At 54.0% G+C, this 17,124-nt stretch overlaps 6 protein-coding genes across 6 annotated transcripts; 3 read left to right on the top strand and 3 right to left on the bottom strand.

The window, feature by feature from the left end:
- Positions 1-148: 148 nt before the first annotated feature.
- On the top strand, positions 149-3,956 carry BU26DRAFT_264567 (uncharacterized protein). Its single transcript, XM_033821298.1, has 3 exons — positions 149-353; positions 615-753; positions 806-3,956. Exons 1-3 carry the CDS (start codon positions 256-258, stop codon positions 3,725-3,727), a joined length of 3,159 nt encoding a protein of 1,052 aa, XP_033685507.1. The 5' UTR covers positions 149-255; the 3' UTR covers positions 3,728-3,956.
- A 531-nt stretch (positions 3,957-4,487) lies between these two features.
- On the top strand, positions 4,488-5,321 carry BU26DRAFT_264524 (uncharacterized protein). The gene has a single exon (XM_033821297.1). It carries the CDS (start codon positions 4,632-4,634, stop codon positions 5,280-5,282), a length of 651 nt encoding a protein of 216 aa, XP_033685506.1. The 5' UTR covers positions 4,488-4,631; the 3' UTR covers positions 5,283-5,321.
- Positions 5,322-5,792: 471 nt separating this feature from the next.
- On the bottom strand, positions 5,793-7,255 carry BU26DRAFT_562481 (uncharacterized protein; the record flags this gene model as incomplete). The annotated part of the gene is made up of 5 exons (XM_033833038.1): positions 5,793-6,350; positions 6,409-6,702; positions 6,759-6,958; positions 7,041-7,057; positions 7,149-7,255. 5 exons carry the CDS (start codon positions 7,253-7,255, stop codon positions 5,793-5,795), a joined length of 1,176 nt encoding a protein of 391 aa, XP_033685505.1.
- Positions 7,256-7,554: 299 nt separating this feature from the next.
- Positions 7,555-10,274, bottom strand: BU26DRAFT_517335 (uncharacterized protein). The gene has a single exon (XM_033828552.1). The coding sequence runs from the start codon at positions 10,099-10,101 to the stop codon at positions 7,897-7,899; it is 2,205 nt and encodes a 734-aa protein (XP_033685504.1). The 5' UTR covers positions 10,102-10,274; the 3' UTR covers positions 7,555-7,896.
- Positions 10,275-11,018: 744 nt separating this feature from the next.
- Positions 11,019-13,668, top strand: BU26DRAFT_264512 (uncharacterized protein). The gene is made up of 3 exons (XM_033821296.1): positions 11,019-11,156; positions 11,228-13,243; positions 13,301-13,668. The coding sequence occupies exons 2-3, from the start codon at positions 11,231-11,233 to the stop codon at positions 13,481-13,483; spliced, it is 2,196 nt and encodes a 731-aa protein (XP_033685503.1). The 5' UTR covers positions 11,019-11,156; positions 11,228-11,230; the 3' UTR covers positions 13,484-13,668.
- A 1,114-nt stretch (positions 13,669-14,782) lies between these two features.
- On the bottom strand, positions 14,783-16,707 carry BU26DRAFT_603088 (4-aminobutyrate aminotransferase). The gene is made up of 2 exons (XM_033835396.1): positions 16,275-16,707; positions 14,783-16,221 (listed from the first exon to the last, which is right to left on the bottom strand). The coding sequence occupies exons 1-2, from the start codon at positions 16,571-16,573 to the stop codon at positions 14,979-14,981; spliced, it is 1,542 nt and encodes a 513-aa protein (XP_033685502.1). The 5' UTR covers positions 16,574-16,707; the 3' UTR covers positions 14,783-14,978.
- Between the last annotated feature and the right edge of the window lie 417 nt (positions 16,708-17,124).

Below are 17,124 nucleotides of genomic sequence, written 5' to 3'. Positions count from 1 at the left end.
TATCCACAACGCTAATACCAATCTGGCCCTTGGCGTGTTAGCGTGCGTTGCGGGGGTCTTACCGCGACGACGAAAAGTCGCTGTGCGGCCCAGACGGCCCCAGCTCTCACTTATAAACCGCCCGCCGATTCTCCTTCACCTCTCCTTCCACGACATTACACTTGTACCTACCGCCCCCGTCCTAATACGATCCTCATCTGGGCATGTAGAGCGCGGCGGCGGCTCCCTCCCCCGTGCGTCTGAGACGCCGCCAAAATGTCAAGCCGTCCAGCGTATCCCAAACTCTCAACCTCGAACAACCCCTTGGGTTCCAGCGGCCCTACCGGTAACCGCGTCTCGGCACATGCGGACAGGTACGTGTCCCTTGCTCCGAAAACACACACACGCACACAAACTCCGCGTGGTTAGCGTATCCTTTACAAACAACGCAGCCCGCGGTTACAGCGAGCAAATCTTGCAGTAAAGCCAGGAGCGTGTCTAGCTCAAAACTATGTGATAAGGAAACTGCCTTAGATCCCTGTAACGCTAGTTTACCACGATTGGCCCGCAGACACAACTCTCGCCACCTTCACTTATAGCTCCGCCTGGATTCTCCCTCACTAACACATCCGCAGTCCTTCTGATGGTCCACGTCATCAGGTTGCACCCGATCAGATGAGCTCAAAGAAGAGGCCTTCAGGTCCACGACCACGTGGAGATAGCCCGCAAAATAAGCGAAGCAGGTCAGATCTGTTAGCTTCAAATTCTGATAGGGTACGGCTGAACAAAATCTACATCCACAAGCATTGTATTAACATTTAAATAGTACGCTGTCCCAGAGAGTCTCGCTGTGCCATTCAGTCCGCCTCCATCAAGAAACAATTCCATTATCGGTACATCAGACGTACCGATACCCACAAGACCTGCACCAAAGACTAGAGATGGACGGCGTATTGACCACTACAGACCTACCAGAGACTGGGATAGTCGACGAGACTCTCTGGATAGGAGATCAAACAATGGAACCTCGCGAGCTTCCAACGACACCGCGAGCCCGGTCCACCGCACCATGTCGCCACTGTCAGTAATGCATGGAGACGCTGGGAATTCTGGAAGCGGAGGCTCTACTCCCCTGCAGGTTGCGCCTCCTGCCCCGTCGATGTTCCCAATTTCACCGAACCCCGCCTGCGCTTCGAACGGATCCAAATTTTCGCTGCAGGCGCTCGCCAACATTGTCCAATTGGCCAATGCTGAAACCCATAGCGTCCGATTGACCCAGCAGGAACCGGCCGAACCTAGCGAATCCGGTACAATTGCTTCATTACGCAAGATCAAAGCACGGAAACAAGCTATTGCGCGTTCGGAGCTAGATGCCAGCAAAAAGCGGGTTGGCTCTGTTCTTGCCTCTCAGTTGTTGCGAGCCGCAAATCCGGACAAGGCTAGTGCAGATACGGCTGGCAAGAACGAGGATGGTCCATCCTCAAACCAGGGTGCCAAGCTCATCGCTCTTCAGATTGAGGTGACTAATCTGAAGAACGAGCGAGAAACCATGCTGAGCCGTATCACGCAGCTCGAGCGGTTCAAAGACCTTTCGACGGAGGTGCAGACATGGCCAGGTCGTCTCCAGCAATTGGAGACGGTTTCTGAGCGAAGAAAGCAGCTAGAAGCTCTGCCCGACAGAGTCACGGAGCTGCAAAACACGCTTGATGGGCTGCATAAATGGAAACAATCACATTCAAATCCGCTGACACCGGAGCAGCTCCAAAACAGCATAACTGCTCTGAAGACGGAACTGCAAACTCAAATCAAGGAATTCGCAAAAAAGAGTATACCTGCTGCCTCGGTTCTCGGAGACGTTAAGGACTTAGGAAAGCAGCTCGATGACCTAAGCCATAGCATCAGAGATGTTGCGTCAAAAGAGACATCGACCTACGATAAAATCAAGGAAAGAATAGAGCCGGAGGCGGAGAAACTCAAGAAGAGGGTCGACGATATAGATTGGGATCTCGAAAAACTTATTGGTCCGCTATATTCCGAACACAAACGCACTGGACTCACTGTCCTGGAGAGACTCACCACTCTATCCACTTCAGTGGGTGATCTCGCCCAGCAGATGAAGCAGATCGAGACAAGCATGCAGCAAGTCAGCAAGAACAACGATAACCTGGGAACTAGGCTCTCTCAGGTAGAGTCGAGACTGTCGGAAGCAGAACCGTTGGCAGCGATGGTTGAAGAACTCAATGCCAATGTTGGCAAAGATGGCGTACACGACAAAAAGCTTATCGAATTTGACGGCCGACTCCAGCGCATCCAGGCACTTATCCCCGAGATAAATCGGATCACGGAAAAGACTGGCGAGAAGTCACAGCTCGGCGACCTCGTGTACGCATCAGATCCCGATCTCAAGAACCAATTTGGGGACATGGTCCAAGACATGAACGCAATTGGTGACGACCTTGAGCGCCTGGAGAGGAAGTTGTTCCAGTTGGAGGGCACGGTGCAGACTGTGCAGACCGAGATACCTGAGCTGTTTATGAGTGAGATAGATCCCATTAAACTAGGCGCGCGGCAGGATCGCCAGCGCATGCAAGAACAAGTCGATGCACTAAAAAGACAATCCATCGAACACCGATCCCGGGTCAACACACCACAGCCAGCACTGACCGCCGCGGAACGACAGCAGCTGGTACATTTAGCTGCTGAGTCAAAGACCTTCCAAGAGGCGAGCGCGGACATCCAGAAGTGGCGTGGTGGCGCGGACAACAAGTTGCTTGAACTGGACGTTTTAATTACCGGCCTGGGACAGCAGATGGAAGCCAAGACTCAGTCAATTCAGGCTTCAGAACGACAGATCGAGATCCTCCAGAATGTTCTGCGAAGTCTGGAAGACCGCTACCAGAACATCACAACGGAAGCTTTATACCAGCACATGGTGCACTGGATTGCGGACGCCTACCCCAATGCTCCAGGCTTTCTCAATCAACTCGGCGCTGTACAGGCAGACATAACTTCGCTGAGGAAGTTCAACAACGAAATTAGATGGGTTTCCCAGGTAGCGCAGCAACTTTACGGCCTCGCGCAGAGCTCACAACAGCTCCAACAGTTAGCACAGAATGCCGAATCTGTGCACAGCCTACCACAGACGCTACAGAAAGTCGATGATACATGCGAACTCGCGCGACAGGCGGTCGCAAAGTCTTACGACGCCACGTCGCTGGCCACTCAAACCGAGAACAGCCTCCGGGAGATCAATGCCACGTTATCAGCCTTGCAAGAAACTGCAAATCAATTTTCTGTTCTTCAAGTCACCCAAAACGAGCTCTCTAAAAGGCTGGACACCGAGCAGACGGCGCGTGTCGAAGGCGATATGACGCTTGATCACAACATCTCCGCCGAGAAGGAGGAGCGCATCCACTCGATCGCCGACATCTCAGATTCAATGATTTCGTACAACCGGGACACGCAGAGTCTGAATGATCGCTACAACCGGATTGAGAATGAGACAAAGCTGTGCAAGAACCAGATAAGCCGGATTGAAACCCTCGTCCAGCCCGTCAAAGATCTCGACGTTGGCCAGATCCAGCACTTCGCTGCTGCGTTCCCCCAGATCCTCCAGTCCATTTATCAGATCCAGACAATCGTTGAGGCTGTCAATAAGAACCTCCAGGGCGGTGGACTGAAGTTCAATTGGAACGTCGATTTCGAGAAGCTCATAAACGGCAACGACAAGGGCAAGAAGAAGGGCTAGCTTCTCAGAGAATGACTCCGGATCAACGACTACCCATCCCTCTATATGCTCTCGACAACATCCTTTTCCTTTCGGCCGACGTTACCCGATTCAAGACTTTCAGCACTTGTAATACCTATTTCAGCATCTCAAGCGTTTCCCAGAGTATGCACAAAAGTTTTTCCTGCGGAGTTTCATACTGCATTTCTCCCCGCATAGATACCCTTCAGCTTCATCGGCTAGCTTGCCTTCGGCCGGGACCTCGACGTCATCACAATACCCTCTCTGTAGTTCTTTTCCTTCTCCTTTGTCGGACCTCATTCTGATAGTGCCCAGTGTCGGTATCGCTGGACATATTCCGATTTTCATCGTGCTTTCCACGGATATTTTGGTAGGGCGCTGGGTGGTCTCGTGGAGGTGGCGGATGGAAGGGTTTGCTTTCGTGTCTGGTCGTCGGATATCGAGTGCACGCTTGCGGGATGTGGATATGGATGCGTGGTAGCTGCTTAGTGACACTTGCTGAGAGGCATAATAATTGGATGCAAATACACTATCTTCACATATCAAAACCTCCTGCTGCTGATGATCGTGATACGTTGATGGCGACTGCAATGGCCCTTCTTTTGGATACCGTTCGGCATTACCACCTCAAATCGCGAGATAAGTCATTTAACCAGTATAGGGAAGAAAGGCATAGAGAGGAATAAAGTCGACATAATATACTCTCCGAACGTTGCCAAGCGACGGTGCAGACATTGACGTGGACGCTAATTCGGCCCCACCGAAAGTTTCGCGTCAAGCCCTGGGCTTCGAGTTTCCCTCCGTTGAACAGCACACAGCTCTAAACAACAGCCACCACAACTCCAGTCTCCTCTTCTCCTCCCTCTTACCTCTCGAAACCCTCCAAGAGCCCTTTCAACGCACAATGGCGCCCCTCCGCCATCCTACAACCCCCTCCGCACTAGCCCCCGCCCCGCCCTTAACCGCATCCACGAACCCCACGCTCCCCTCCTCCACCGCCGAACCCTCCACAGCAATAGCAACAGCAACAACAGAAAACCCGCACCCCAAAAAGCGCAAACGCAAAGAGAAAGCCCACCCTCACATCCTGCACCACGCGACCTTCCGCGCGCACGCCTGGGTCTACTTCAACCTCTGTCTTGTAACGCCCAGCGTCACCTCCACTTCCACTTCCACTTCCACTCCCTTCAATCCACCACCCGACTCGGCGACAGCCGACATCGACATCGACGCCCTCACCGTCTCTACGCTCCTCACACCACTACTATCCGCCTTCCTCGGCCTCACAGGCTCCGCAGTGCCGATCGACATCCTAAAGACACAGGGCAGAGACGTGTGGATACGCGTGCCGCGGCAGGATGCGCGCGCGGTGCGGGCGAGCTTGTCCGGGTGGGTGGGGTGGTGCGATGCGAGGTTAGTTCCGGGGGGCGCGGAGGAGGACGGCGGGAGGGGGAAGGTTAGGGTGGCGTGGAGGGTTGTGGGGGAGGAAGAGGGGTTGGGGGTGTTGAGCGTGGGCGGCGGGGATGGAATGAGCCTTTTCCAGCAGGGGACTTGAGGCGGGAGAGTGTATAAAGCAGGAGTGTGAGGATGAGGGAGTGGGAATGAATGAGCTGATGGGTTCAATGGGCTTCTGTCTAGTAGATTGGACAGCCCTCAGATTGGTGAGTAATGGGCATGCGCCAGATGAAGTCGCAAGATGCTCTCTTGAGCGTAGAGACACGTCTCGGCCGGTTCGCGCTTTCGGGGCCGCATGGCCCGCAAGTGGCTATAGACTTCAGTGCACGCAATAAGCCATGCGTCGGAAGTACCCAGGTAACCCGGGTCTCGAGACACGGAGGAAGAACAGTCATTGATCTACAGTGTTGCAAAGGGAGACAGTAAAAGAAAGAGAGACCCAAGTATGAACAGGCTGAACCGTCCCTCCTCACAAAGTACCCGTACGAATGGGGAATCACGTAGCCTCAAGCAATACTAAGCTTGCAACCGCTTTATCTCCACCTGATAGAACCCATACCCTCACACATAAACTTTGCCAAAATCCTCATGTTCCAACTTTGAGACCTGTTTACCAGCCCGGCTGCGGCGCACCCCCATGTCCCCCATAGGTCTGCTGATGCTGTGGCGGGGGCGGATACTGAGGTTGTCCACCGTACGGGTTATGCCCATCGTAATTCGCAGGCCCGCCGTACCCGGCATGCTGCCCTTGCGGCGGCTGGTACGAGGGATATCCGGGACCGCCATATCCGGCTTGCTGCCCATACCCAGGACTGCCATTGTAGGCCTGCTGCGGTGGAGCCCCGCCGTATTGGTTGTGCTGGTGTTGGTCGTAGTTCTGGGCTCCGCCGTAGGGAGCTTGGTGGGAGTGCGAGGGCGGCGGGGAGCTGTAGTTCGGGCCGCCGGGTGCGGCGTAGGATTGGGGTTGGCTATAGCCAGCTTGTTGTCCGTAGCCGGCTTGCTGGTGCTGCTGGTCGTGGCCATAACCTCCAGCTGGATGGGGAGAGTGCTGGCTTGGAGTTGCGCCGTGCGAACCAGAAGGCTGATAGGACGTTGGAGGTGCGGTGCCGGTGTAGGTTCCACCTTGCGAAGTGGTGTGGCTGTAACCGTAATCTTGGGGCTTGTTGTGCTGCATATCGTCAACCATGCGTCTCCACAGCTTCTGTGTCGCGGAGGATGTGACTTACTGAACCTCCACCCAGTACTCCTCCAATGATGCCGCCAAGGCCGCCTGATCCGTGACTCGACCCGCCATGACCAGACTGCTGGGTTCCATGGCTCTGCTTCCCGCCCCCTAACAGCGATCCCGCAAGCTGTCCCACGAGGTTTCCCGAGCCTCCACTTCCCTGTCCGCTGCTGCCGTGCGACTGCTTTCCACCACCGAGGAGTGATCCTGCGAGCTGGCCGACGAGGTTTCCGCCGCCGCCTCCAGAGCCGTGTCCGCTCTGCTTGCCGCCGGTGAGCGCGTTGATCGCGAAGCCCTGGCATGGTCATTAGCCTTGCCCTTCCAACAGCACTTTCATGCGATGAAACCTACTCCGAGGCCTCCAGCGCGGTCGCCAGTCTTTCCGTCTACACCCCTTGTCCCCTCAGCAGCTCCCGGGCCTTGGGATCCTTCCAACGGCTGCTTGTACGGGTTCGTGTTCTGCGCGGGAGTGCCGCTGTGCGAGCCGGCGCCCATGGGGGCCTCGGTGGTGGGAAGCTCCCATTGCGACACGCCGGTGCTGATTTGCACGTCTGAATATTTTGTCAGCCCGTACTCCTCTCGCTCGCCGAGACCCTGTATGCCATCGTCGACGGCGCGGTAGGCTTCACGCACAGTAGTACTTTCGAGACCTGTCACAGTGTCAGGAGCGTGTCGCGGGGCACATGGTGTGATGGCGGGGTAGCAAGACAGCGCGACGACAGGAACTGAAAGGTGACTCACGTGTTATCCCATTGGGCGATCCAGCCGCCAGGCAGCTTTGGCAGAGTAGGGTCGGTTGGGCCAGAGTCTGGAGAGACTGGCGGTCGGGGAGGCGTGGGTGCCGACATCGTCGCTGTCGCGAACGCGGGGCAGGCAAACTGAAGGGAGAGTAGTTGGTAGCGAAAGAGCGGCAAGGCTTGGAAGAGGAATATGGGAAGTATTGCAGAATGCCGTGCCGAGCGCTTATATGGTGTGGGAGAGGGCGCTGACTGGAGGGGATTCCCACTCAAGGGTGGCTGTGAGAGCAGTGATGAACACCCTTGTCCACCCACGTCAAATCCGTGGCGCAGCGCTGTGGCGCACTCACTCTCAGCTGCAAATGGAGTACCTTGTGCGAGCGAGCTGTGAATTATTTACGATTATCTCCGAGTACCTCGTACGAAGTCCTATTTGAATTTTCAATACTATACAGAAGACTCGCAAAGCTAAATCGGAGTCTAATAGTAGCTTTATGCATGAAAAGCCCGACGATGCACGTCCCATGATGCCCAACGATGCAAACAGGTATTCAGGGGCAGCCGACTAACACCAGCCCAATGCAAACCATGAGCCTATTTCACCAGTAAGTCATGACCAAACGCCACCGAAAGCCGTGAAATATCCGTTGACCAAAAGGCGTACAAAGAAATACAGCGGAGCCCAACTAATCCTCTCGGCCTGCAAGCACCCTCCTGCTCCTTGTCCCATTAAGCTGGCACGGCGAGGTACCTTACCAAGCGTATTCATCGTCAACAACATCATTACCGTTCCAGTCTTCATCGCCGCTGCGTTCTTCATCGAGAAAGTCGTCCTCATCGTAAAGCTCTTCGCGGGGACGGAAATTGTCGAGTCGAAAGATGACCGTGTGGCATCGGCCTTGGATGAATTCTGGCTCGTCTTCTGCGTTCGGCGACTCTTGAGAACCCGACTCGTCCTCGTCATCCGACGTCTCTTCGTAGTTGGTAGATGTCTGAACACGAGACCGTAGACGTGAGGAAGTCCAGTGCTCGTCGTCCTTGCGTTTGCGCGATGGCAGAAGCGGCACGTCGCTATCGCTTTCTGACGCTTGACCGGTATTCGCCGCTTCTGGTATGTCAAGGAGCGAGTCGTTCTTCTCAGCGACATCTGACCAGGATGCTTTCCATTCCCTGTACGCTCGCATTGATACAAGATGGGGACTCGGAGGGATCCACCTTCTAGCAAAGACCTTCTCGAACCTGGCCGTCCACTTCCTTCTGAAGTCTGCGCGCTGGCGCCAATCGACGTCCACCATCGCGAGAATTCGCAATTCCCGGAGCCAGGGTAGCTCCTCGGCGGAATTAATCAAGGAGCTAAAGAAATGTGTTGCGGCTTCCGAGCTCCATTTGCGCAGATACTCCATATCGATGACGCGAAGGCTGGCCGGCCAGGTTGGGATCTCGTTTTCTCCAAGGAGATAGTCATAGAGCGGCTCATTATCCGCTGACATTGTCAATGAGCTGTAGTTTTTGAGGTCCATCCTAAGGACTTCCAACCGAGGACAGGATGATTTCAGATCGACCAAGAAGGAAAGGTCGAGGTACTGGTTGTGGAGCAATACCAAATCCTCCAATAGGCCACCATGTGTAGCGAGGAAGCCCTGTAAATGCTCCGATGTGAGTTCTATGCAGTTGGTGATGTTCAGGCTGCGGAGTGTGGTTGGCAGCAAGGGAAGAAGCCGGCCGTTGACAACGCTGCAGGTCTCGAAAGCGAGAGACCTTAGGTTAGGTAAAACAGCAAGGGCGGAGCCAAGAAGCTCTTCTGCTATCGGCTGGCCTTTGTCCTCATCAGGCTTACGAGGAGGATCCGTGTGGTACTTCGTCAGAGTAAGTTCCCGAAGGCTTTGGAACGCTCTGTCTGCATGAATTTCTTTCATCCATAAGGCACCCCGGGAGCAAAATGTGCTGTTCCATCGCCAGCTCTGTAGGCGGAGTTCGCTTTGGCGCAAAGCGGTGAAGAGCTCGTCCGGATAGTACCAGCGGCGGATACGCTTGAGCCGACCCCTGTAGGGCGGTCTGTCAAGAGGATCGAAGATATCAATTTCTTTCAGAGTCGTTAGTGAAGTAATTAGAGCCGCAAGGTCAGCGACGCTATGTGTCGGATCCGTTAGGGCAGGCATCTGTGTCGCATCTAGCTCGAGGCGCTTCACCATGACCCGGTAGTCTTCGTGAGCCCCCTCTGGCGGCGATATCAAATGATGGACGAGTTCTTTCCGATTCTGTTTCATAGCAAAGACAGGTGGATTCCGATGTAGTGCTGTCAGGGCCGGTTTCGTAAATGCGGCGCACATCTTAGCAACGCGGACGAGCCACGGGATGGAGGATGTCGGCACCATGTTCTCGTCATGCAGCGGATGCGACGCGTAGACAAATATCTGAAGGAGTACATGATACGGAAGGGTAGCCCACAGCGGTTTGTATCCGTCGGTGGGAATCTGAACTGGCTTCGGGGCTTGCTGCGAGTTCGCCTGAGGCTTCAGGGGACCACCAATCGGTCTTAGTCGCCTTCGTCGTTTATTCTGGTGCTTCTGGGATGGCGGAGACTGCGCTGGCTTCGCGTACGCCTTTCGGGGCGGCTCCTCGACCTCATCGGTCTCGAAATCTTCATCAGAGTCGTCATCATCATCCGTGCTCACGTCTCTGTATGATATCCTGTGCTTTCGTCGTCGTCGCAAGGCAGCGACTTTTGGGCTATGCTTCGGGCGCTCCACAGGAACATTCGCCATGGGTGGAGAGACATGTCTGCGCTGGGCTCTTGACGACGGTTCTGCATCAGCGGATTGGTGTCTGGCGGATCGTCTCACAGGCCTCGCGCGCTTCCTGGATATACGCTCGTCATCGGACTCGGAGAAGTCGTCGTCGCTGCTTGGCTCCCGATAGGAGACAGCGCCCCGTTTGCGCTTCAGGGTGACGGCCATCCTCCTTTCGCTTCCCAACTTTGTTATCGAAGCGTGGGCATTAGAGTATCGCTTGACCGTCTTCAAGAGTGGGCACGGATGGGTCGCGTAAAGGTGCGCAGATACGCCCTAGGGGGCAATCAGAGATAGCTGGTGGCGTGGGTGGGCGAAGAGTGAAAGAGGGCCGACGGAGGCTGTCGCGATGATGCGTGGAGTGAGTGACGACAGAAAGCCTCGGGTGCCAAGAGCCCCGTTAGGCCCAATCCGGATAAGCGTGCACGTGACTGGAGTTGAAGAAACAAACAACAATAGTATTCTGTTTCTCTGCAGCGAAAGAGGAGATCCCTAAACCGTGCAGGCCGCTAGCGCTAGGTTTCATGAGACATGATACTCCAGCCGCGCTGTGTGCCGTTCCGCTACTCTTCGACATCCCTTTTCCGCTTCCAGTGTTGACGGCGCCAAAACAACACCACAACAATAATCATCGCTCACCATATCCGCGCAATCCGCCACGGGGCACGCTTAGCCATCGCGACACCTCATCCAAGGGCAATCGCTACTACAAAAACGCGCGCAAACAGTCCTCGCGCGACCGCGGTTGGCCTCGAGGATTGACATCAAAACGGCTGCTTCGGAGACAATCCGCAATCCTCAATCCTCAATCTTCGACAGCTGAACCGCGCAGTCTGCTTGCGCCGGCGTCCTCCTCAAACAATCGCTTCAGTCCGACCTTTACCTTGCCGGCTCTATTGTGCTCTAAAAACAACAGCGAAACAAGCCCTTTCGTCCCGCGGTGATTGCGCCTCGCAAACCTTTAGTTCATGCGCGATTGTGGACGCGCAGGCGCATGGGAGGGCAGCACGCCAGTAAGAGCATTGGTATTGCCGAGATCTCCATCGGTACCAATTTATTCTCGTCCACACGAAGTGCCCAGGTGATAGCGAGCGTCGCTATTGCCCCTCAGTTCCAATCCAATCACCTGGTCATCCGCCAGAACCAATTCCTCCAGACTTTGAAAATCGGAACAAACACGCCTCAGTTGCCCTAGCATGCAACTGGGCGACTAAGGAAGCTCTGTATGTCAAATTTTGCAAAAATGCCTGAAACTGTTCTAAATTTGCGTCCAGATAGCTAACCTCATTGCCAGAGCATGGTTGGGCGGCAGGAGGTGTATATGGGAAACATTCTGTTTTGCGAATATTTGTGCAGCAAGCGCAACCCTCCCTTTCTGAACAGAAGCCTGGCCCGCTCTTTGCAGCTGAACCAACGGGAGTTGGAGCAGGCTCCTCCAGACCGGGACTCAAGATCCGATTTCGAAATCAATCGAGCAGATTGGAAAATGCCAGACGAAGAAAACCTCGACGCCATGGTTGCAAATCAAGAAAGCAACAGATCACTTATTGTTCACATCAACGGCATCGAGCCACTGAAGCCAGACAAGAGATCACAGGGAATACCATCAAAGAAGAAGGCTGTTCTCTTCCGACTGGTTGTTGAGGTACACATCACAATCTTCGATCCCGACCGTAACGATCCTTGCTACAGGATATCGAACACGGAAGTCGCCATGCTTGCCATGCAGACCGAAAACGGAAGGGACATAAAACTCGCCATGCCAAAGAGCGTCATCAAGCTCAAGGACCTGTTGCGATCAAACGGTCTAGGAGAGGAACCATCGAGGAGGCTGTCAAGACCAAAACCGTGGAACCTGCTCATAGCCATTAATTTCGGCGGACAAAAGGATGCCGAGCAATTCTTTGCGAACATGGCTCCATCTCACCCGTCCTTCCAGCAGAACGCGCCAAGCCGTATGGTTATGCGATGGATAGACATACTGAAATGTCCAGGAGTGAACACAGTACAGCCACTAATAGTAAGAGATGAACAGCTCGATTTTGGTCTAAAAATGAGCTTGTACTGGACACCGCCAAAGGATGAGTCTGTCCTTGCCATGCACAACCGGCAGCTTAAATCTTCAGTCCGCGCTGCACAGTATCCAACACCTCCGCTAGAACCTGGGCCTAGCGGGCACAACTTCGAGATTACCTTTGTATATCAAGACACATCCTTCACACGTGAAGGGTTAGTTTGTCCGCACTGCAGCCGCAGTGGTTTCTATGAGCTAGATGCTCTTCGCATGCATCTGGAGGCCTGGCACGATATGTTCAAGTACAGGGTTAAGAAAGAGAGGGAAGAGGGAGGTATCCAATTTTGGAAATTCAGTTGCGATGTAGCGGACCACAAGGCAGACCAGCAGCGAGCCAGTGATCGGGCACCCGATCCAAGAGAGATTCAGATGCTAGCGCCAAAGAACCCGTTCGATCGACAAAGATATCTCGAAGGAAACAAAGACTTTCAGAAAGCGGCTCGCTTGGAGAAGATCTACAGACCTGCTGCTCTACAGAGATCTACCACCGCTCAATTGAGAGAGAAGATCAAACCGCGAAATCCGGACGAGGTCCAAGAACGGCCCAGAGTGCAGGGAAGAAAAACATACAAGGTTCCCAAAGCTCCCACCAGTATCACATTCTTCCGCTCAATTACGAAGCGGCCTTTGCAAGAGGGAGAAGAGATCAGTGAGAGTGATGACGAGGTTGATATGGACTGGGTCCGTCTCAAGAAAGAGGCCCACATGGACCTTGATTCAGGTATACCAGAACCAACCAAACGATTCCTAAAGGCTTTCGATTCCTTCCTCATAGATGAGCGGCTACAAGGTGATATTCACGCCGCCGATGCTCTGATACGCTTTGCAAGAGCGAAGGCGAACTGGCTGCAGCAGCAGAAGCTTCTGGATGAGTTCCAGACAAAAGCCGATGAGCTGCTCGGCGACAAAATCATCACGGAAGAAGTCCACAGAGCATCTCTGGATATTGTCAATAAGGAGCTGGATATCCTGTCTGAGCAGCTCGCAGGCCTCGATGCCAGAATGAACAGATGCCCCAACCCGAGTCTCACAACAAAGGACAAGGGCAAAGGAAAGGCAAAAGTAACTGCCACGGGGATCATGACCCCGCAAACAGCCGACTCGGATGGCGACGTCGAGATGCAGGACGTGCCAGCTAATACAAAACCCTTGGAACCTCCCTATGATCAATGCTTGTGCGGAGAGGATGCCCTGGCTGCATCAATCACTAGCAGGATCATCGTCTGCGAAAACATCGTAAGTCTCATGCAATTTTGTAATGGAATGATCGAGTCTATTACTAACATCAGATAGAACTGTATCCGCTCTGCCTTTCATATTGACTGCATATTGAAGCATTGGAGCAACGCACCTGATCCAAAGACTCACACCTGGATCTGCAACGACTGCGAAAACGACCAGCAGGCTACAGACGCGGATAGCCAGCTGCCCTACTCATCGACAGCAGCAGCTCCTGGGCAGAATTCAGGACCCTAACCGTCGTAATGTGGAATTTGGTAGTGGATTAGGGTTAGGGTTAGGTTTAATGCCAAGACTGCGGCTTAGTAAGAGAGACGGTAATCTTGATATTTCATTGCATGCTCTGGGGTTCATGCATTTCATACATTGCGTACTAGAACGGCGTTCGTTTGAGAATGCAGACTTGTACGAGTAGCATTTATCTTGTTTTTCCTGTTCCTTTGAGCGCTTCGCGCGTTTCGTCGAAATTTCTGGCTTGTATACTACATTACACTATAGCATTCAGCATCTATTACTTTTCCTAAGCTCGGCCCTCCTTCTATGTACTGTACAAAGTTACCAGCTTCGCAAAATTGGGGCTTTTAAGCTAGAGCGAGAGAGATAGCCAATGCACCTACTGCGAGGCTGCTGTATCTCTGGACAAGTTATGTTTTCATACCATACTACACCATACCATTCAGCATCACTATTCCTATGCTCGGCCTTCCCTGTATGTACAAACTACCAGCTAGAGCTGGAGAGGAAGTGGATGCGTTTACTGCGAGGTTGCTGCGTCTCTAGACTGACTGTACCAGTTATATTTTCTGTGTAAATGCCATCATATCTACCGCTACCTCTAAGAGATTTGACGCCCTCGGCGGCATCTACTGCGCGGCTGCCGCGTCTCTGCCAGCCACATCATATTTCCATGTCATAAATGCCATCACACCCCCCAGCACCTCCCGAGAGTTAAAACCCTCAGCGTCAAACCCGCCAGACCACTAGTTAGCAAGCAACCCAGAACACCGAGCCCATACTAGAGTTCCCAGCAAAAGCAGAGGAAACCGCAAGTTCCACCAGACACATACCAATCGGCCTAGCACAATGCAGTGTGTGTTCACATTTCGCTCCTAACACCTCGGGTTATAAACCCTTATGGTACTTACTGCTGCATGCGATTTACATACATAAGGGCATAGCTAGCTTATCTATAGAGGCGTGTGTTTGAATTAAGCTTACTCTATAGCGTCTTCTTACATATGTGTGTGTATTTACACAGATACTACATACCTACCTCCTCCATAGATTGAGGAGGCAGGGCTGTTGGATCTGCGCAGGATGGATGCAGAGTGCGTTCACATTTTGCTCCTACCGACAAGTTTCGCTCTGTTTGCAACAGCCCCACTACAGCTGCGGATTTGGATGAAATAAATTTGGCATGCTTTGACCCCTGGGGATGCATCGGCATGGAGGAAGGAGCACCAAGCAGACAACGAATCACAAAGCGCAAATGTTAAATTCAAAGAATTTGACATTGATGGTAGACACCGACCGGTACGCCAGCTAGCTAATAGAGAAAAACAGCTCCCCGTAATCTGTGCCAAAGGTTCCGCGTGTATCCAGGGAAAAGAAGCCTCGCCTTTCTTCCATTGAGATTGCCGGTAGCCTCTGCATCGTCTTGCATTTCTCTGATCTCGCATCTCCTCATCATGTGGTCTTCCCTTCCGAATGGCTGTTCCTTACCCTTGCCCATCTACGACTTAAAAATCCTCTCCAACCGCTCCAGCAAAAGATCTGCGTGGTGCTTCTGGAAGATGAGCATAGGCCTCAGCCGAACCGCCGACTCGCCACTGCCTCCAATATTAAGGCCTACCGTCTTCGCCTTCTTGAGCACCTCGTCCCTTCTCGGGCTATCCCACGCAATAAACGTGCCCTGGCCCTGGCCACGGAGATTCTGGACCTCATTCGGATATTGGTCGGACAGCCGCCGCAGACCGTCGTACAGGTAGCTACCAGTAACCGCAGTGTTCTGCACGAGATCGAGACGCTTGATCTCCTGAATGATGGCGCGGAAGAGGATAGCGCGCGCTGGGTCGCCCATCCAGGTGTTGAATTGGCGGTAGGGTTTGTTGGGGCGGAGCTCGCTGTTGCCGAAGTAGTAGCCTGCGGTCTGTGCCTTCTTCGAGAATGTGACGATGTCCGGCGGTGTCTCAAGACCCCAGTGCTCATGCGCCCAGAACTTGCCGGTTGCGCCCACGCCCGTCTGCACCTCGTCGACGATGAAGAGGATATCGTGCTTCTTGGTGAGCTCGCGGAGGCCGCGGAAGAAGTTGGGTGAGGCGTGGTTATCACCGCCCTCGGACTGGATGGGCTCAACGACCACAGCGGCGGGAGGCGCGTGCCATTCTTTGATCAGGCGCTCGGTTTCGTCGAGGCAGCGCTTTTCTTCGGCAGCGTTCTCAGCAGCATATTGATCAAAAGGGTACTTGAGGGAAGGAAAGGGCGCTTGCGGCCAGTCGAAAGCAGGAATGTCGAGTTTGTGGATGGGCTTAGAGCGGGTGGTTGATAGACTGCCAAAGAGGCGACCGTGAAAGGCAGATTTGAAGGAGAGAATGGAGAGCTGTGGTGCGCCAGGTGACTGGTTCGTCATGGCCGAGCTGATCTCGTGGTCCGTGAAGTCGACATGCGAGCCTCCTCGCTGGTGCTGGCGCTTCCACATGAACGCTGCCTTGTATGCTAGCTCGTTCGCGTCGGAACCGGATTGGCCAGTAAAGACCTGGTTCAGGCCCTTCGGTGCGACGGAAAGAATACCGGTCTCGAGGATGTCGGCCCAGTCGTGCTGGGGAAAGTTTCCAAGGGCGGGGCGGTTGATGAGGGCAGAAGCCATCTCGGGAGAGGTCGCTGCGAGCAGCAGGGTAGGATTGTTGTAGCCCACCGGGATCGAGGCGATTTGGGCGTATACATCGAGGAGTACGTTTCCGTCGAGATCAGCAATGCTGGAAGCTCATTAGCTACCCGTCTAGTATTTTGTGCGCCTCCCCGGACGTACTAGTTGCCATAGCTCCGCTGGTAGTTCGCCATCATGTTCAAGCTCCGCGTGTCGAACACCTTGCTCAATCTCTCGATTGCGCGCTGGCTCTCCGGTCCTGGAATCGGGCATTGCACAATTGGCTCGGTGGGCTCGTCTGGGAAGAATGGCTGCTCTCCGTTCGCGGAGGCCACGGCGTTGGCAGCGGCGGAGGCATAGCGCCGTTGGAGGGCAATTGGCGCGATCCGTGAAGTCGGCCGGGCAATGGAGCCAGCGAGAGCAGGCCGGGCGCGACCTGCTGTGCGCAGAATAGAGGCCATGGTTGACCGTGGGAGCTGGGGAGTGCACGCAGCTATGACGAAGCTCGGCTGGGGAAGCTCAATGTTCGCGCGCAGCTGCAAAGAGCAACTTGGTCCAGAGCAAAGAAAGAGGAAGAAAGTGGCAGGTATATAATCGGACTGCGGTGAGCGAGGCCTGCATAAGCTTTGCGCGTGAGGGGGAGCGCAGGCTTTATTCGCCCTTGTTTATCGACGGCCGTTGGAGGTGCATCACCATCGGCGGGGTCTAAGCCGATGCTATCCCCGAAAGAAGCTTGTCCACGCGAGCGCCGAAGCTTAGCCCCCCCGGACTTGTGCGCCTAGTTCCTGGTAGTGCACGCCGCAACACATATTTTTCCTATTTTCCCTAGGAACACATCAGTCACATCGACCTCTAAACGCCATAGACGCCGCGCCCCGCATGAGCAGAGCCGAGATCACATCTCACGCCGGCCATTTTTCGGACCATTTCGTCACCGGAACTCTGCGCACTTGCGGAATTGCTTGCTTATCTGTGCAATCACTTGCCTCCCAGACGATTACCATGCAGTATT

The sequence above is a fragment of the Trematosphaeria pertusa genome (genome assembly GCF_010094035.1).
Source record: "Trematosphaeria pertusa strain CBS 122368 unplaced genomic scaffold BU26scaffold_5, whole genome shotgun sequence".
Classification (NCBI taxonomy): domain Eukaryota; kingdom Fungi; phylum Ascomycota; class Dothideomycetes; order Pleosporales; family Trematosphaeriaceae; genus Trematosphaeria; species Trematosphaeria pertusa.
This window is presented reverse-complemented; position numbering and strand designations above follow the sequence as displayed.

Excerpts from the sequence above, each read along its gene's own strand:
- BU26DRAFT_264567 (XM_033821298.1), top strand. The coding sequence starts at position 256 with ATGTCAAGCCGTCCAGCGTATCCCAAACTCTCAACCTCGAACAACCCC. Across the intron at positions 354-614 it reads GTCTCGGCACATGCGGACAG|TCCTTCTGATGGTCCACGTC; the intron begins GTACGTGTCCCT and ends ACACATCCGCAG. Across the intron at positions 754-805 it reads TAGCTTCAAATTCTGATAGG|TACGCTGTCCCAGAGAGTCT; the intron begins GTACGGCTGAAC and ends ACATTTAAATAG.
- BU26DRAFT_264524 (XM_033821297.1), top strand. The coding sequence starts at position 4,632 with ATGGCGCCCCTCCGCCATCCTACAACCCCCTCCGCACTAGCCCCCGCC.
- BU26DRAFT_517335 (XM_033828552.1), bottom strand. The coding sequence starts at position 10,101 with ATGGCCGTCACCCTGAAGCGCAAACGGGGCGCTGTCTCCTATCGGGAG.
- BU26DRAFT_264512 (XM_033821296.1), top strand. The coding sequence starts at position 11,231 with ATGGTTGGGCGGCAGGAGGTGTATATGGGAAACATTCTGTTTTGCGAA. Across the intron at positions 13,244-13,300 it reads TCATCGTCTGCGAAAACATC|AACTGTATCCGCTCTGCCTT; the intron begins GTAAGTCTCATG and ends AACATCAGATAG.
- BU26DRAFT_603088 (XM_033835396.1), bottom strand. The coding sequence starts at position 16,573 with ATGGCCTCTATTCTGCGCACAGCAGGTCGCGCCCGGCCTGCTCTCGCT. Across the intron at positions 16,222-16,274 it reads CAGCGGAGCTATGGCAACTA|CATTGCTGATCTCGACGGAA; the intron begins GTACGTCCGGGG and ends ATGAGCTTCCAG.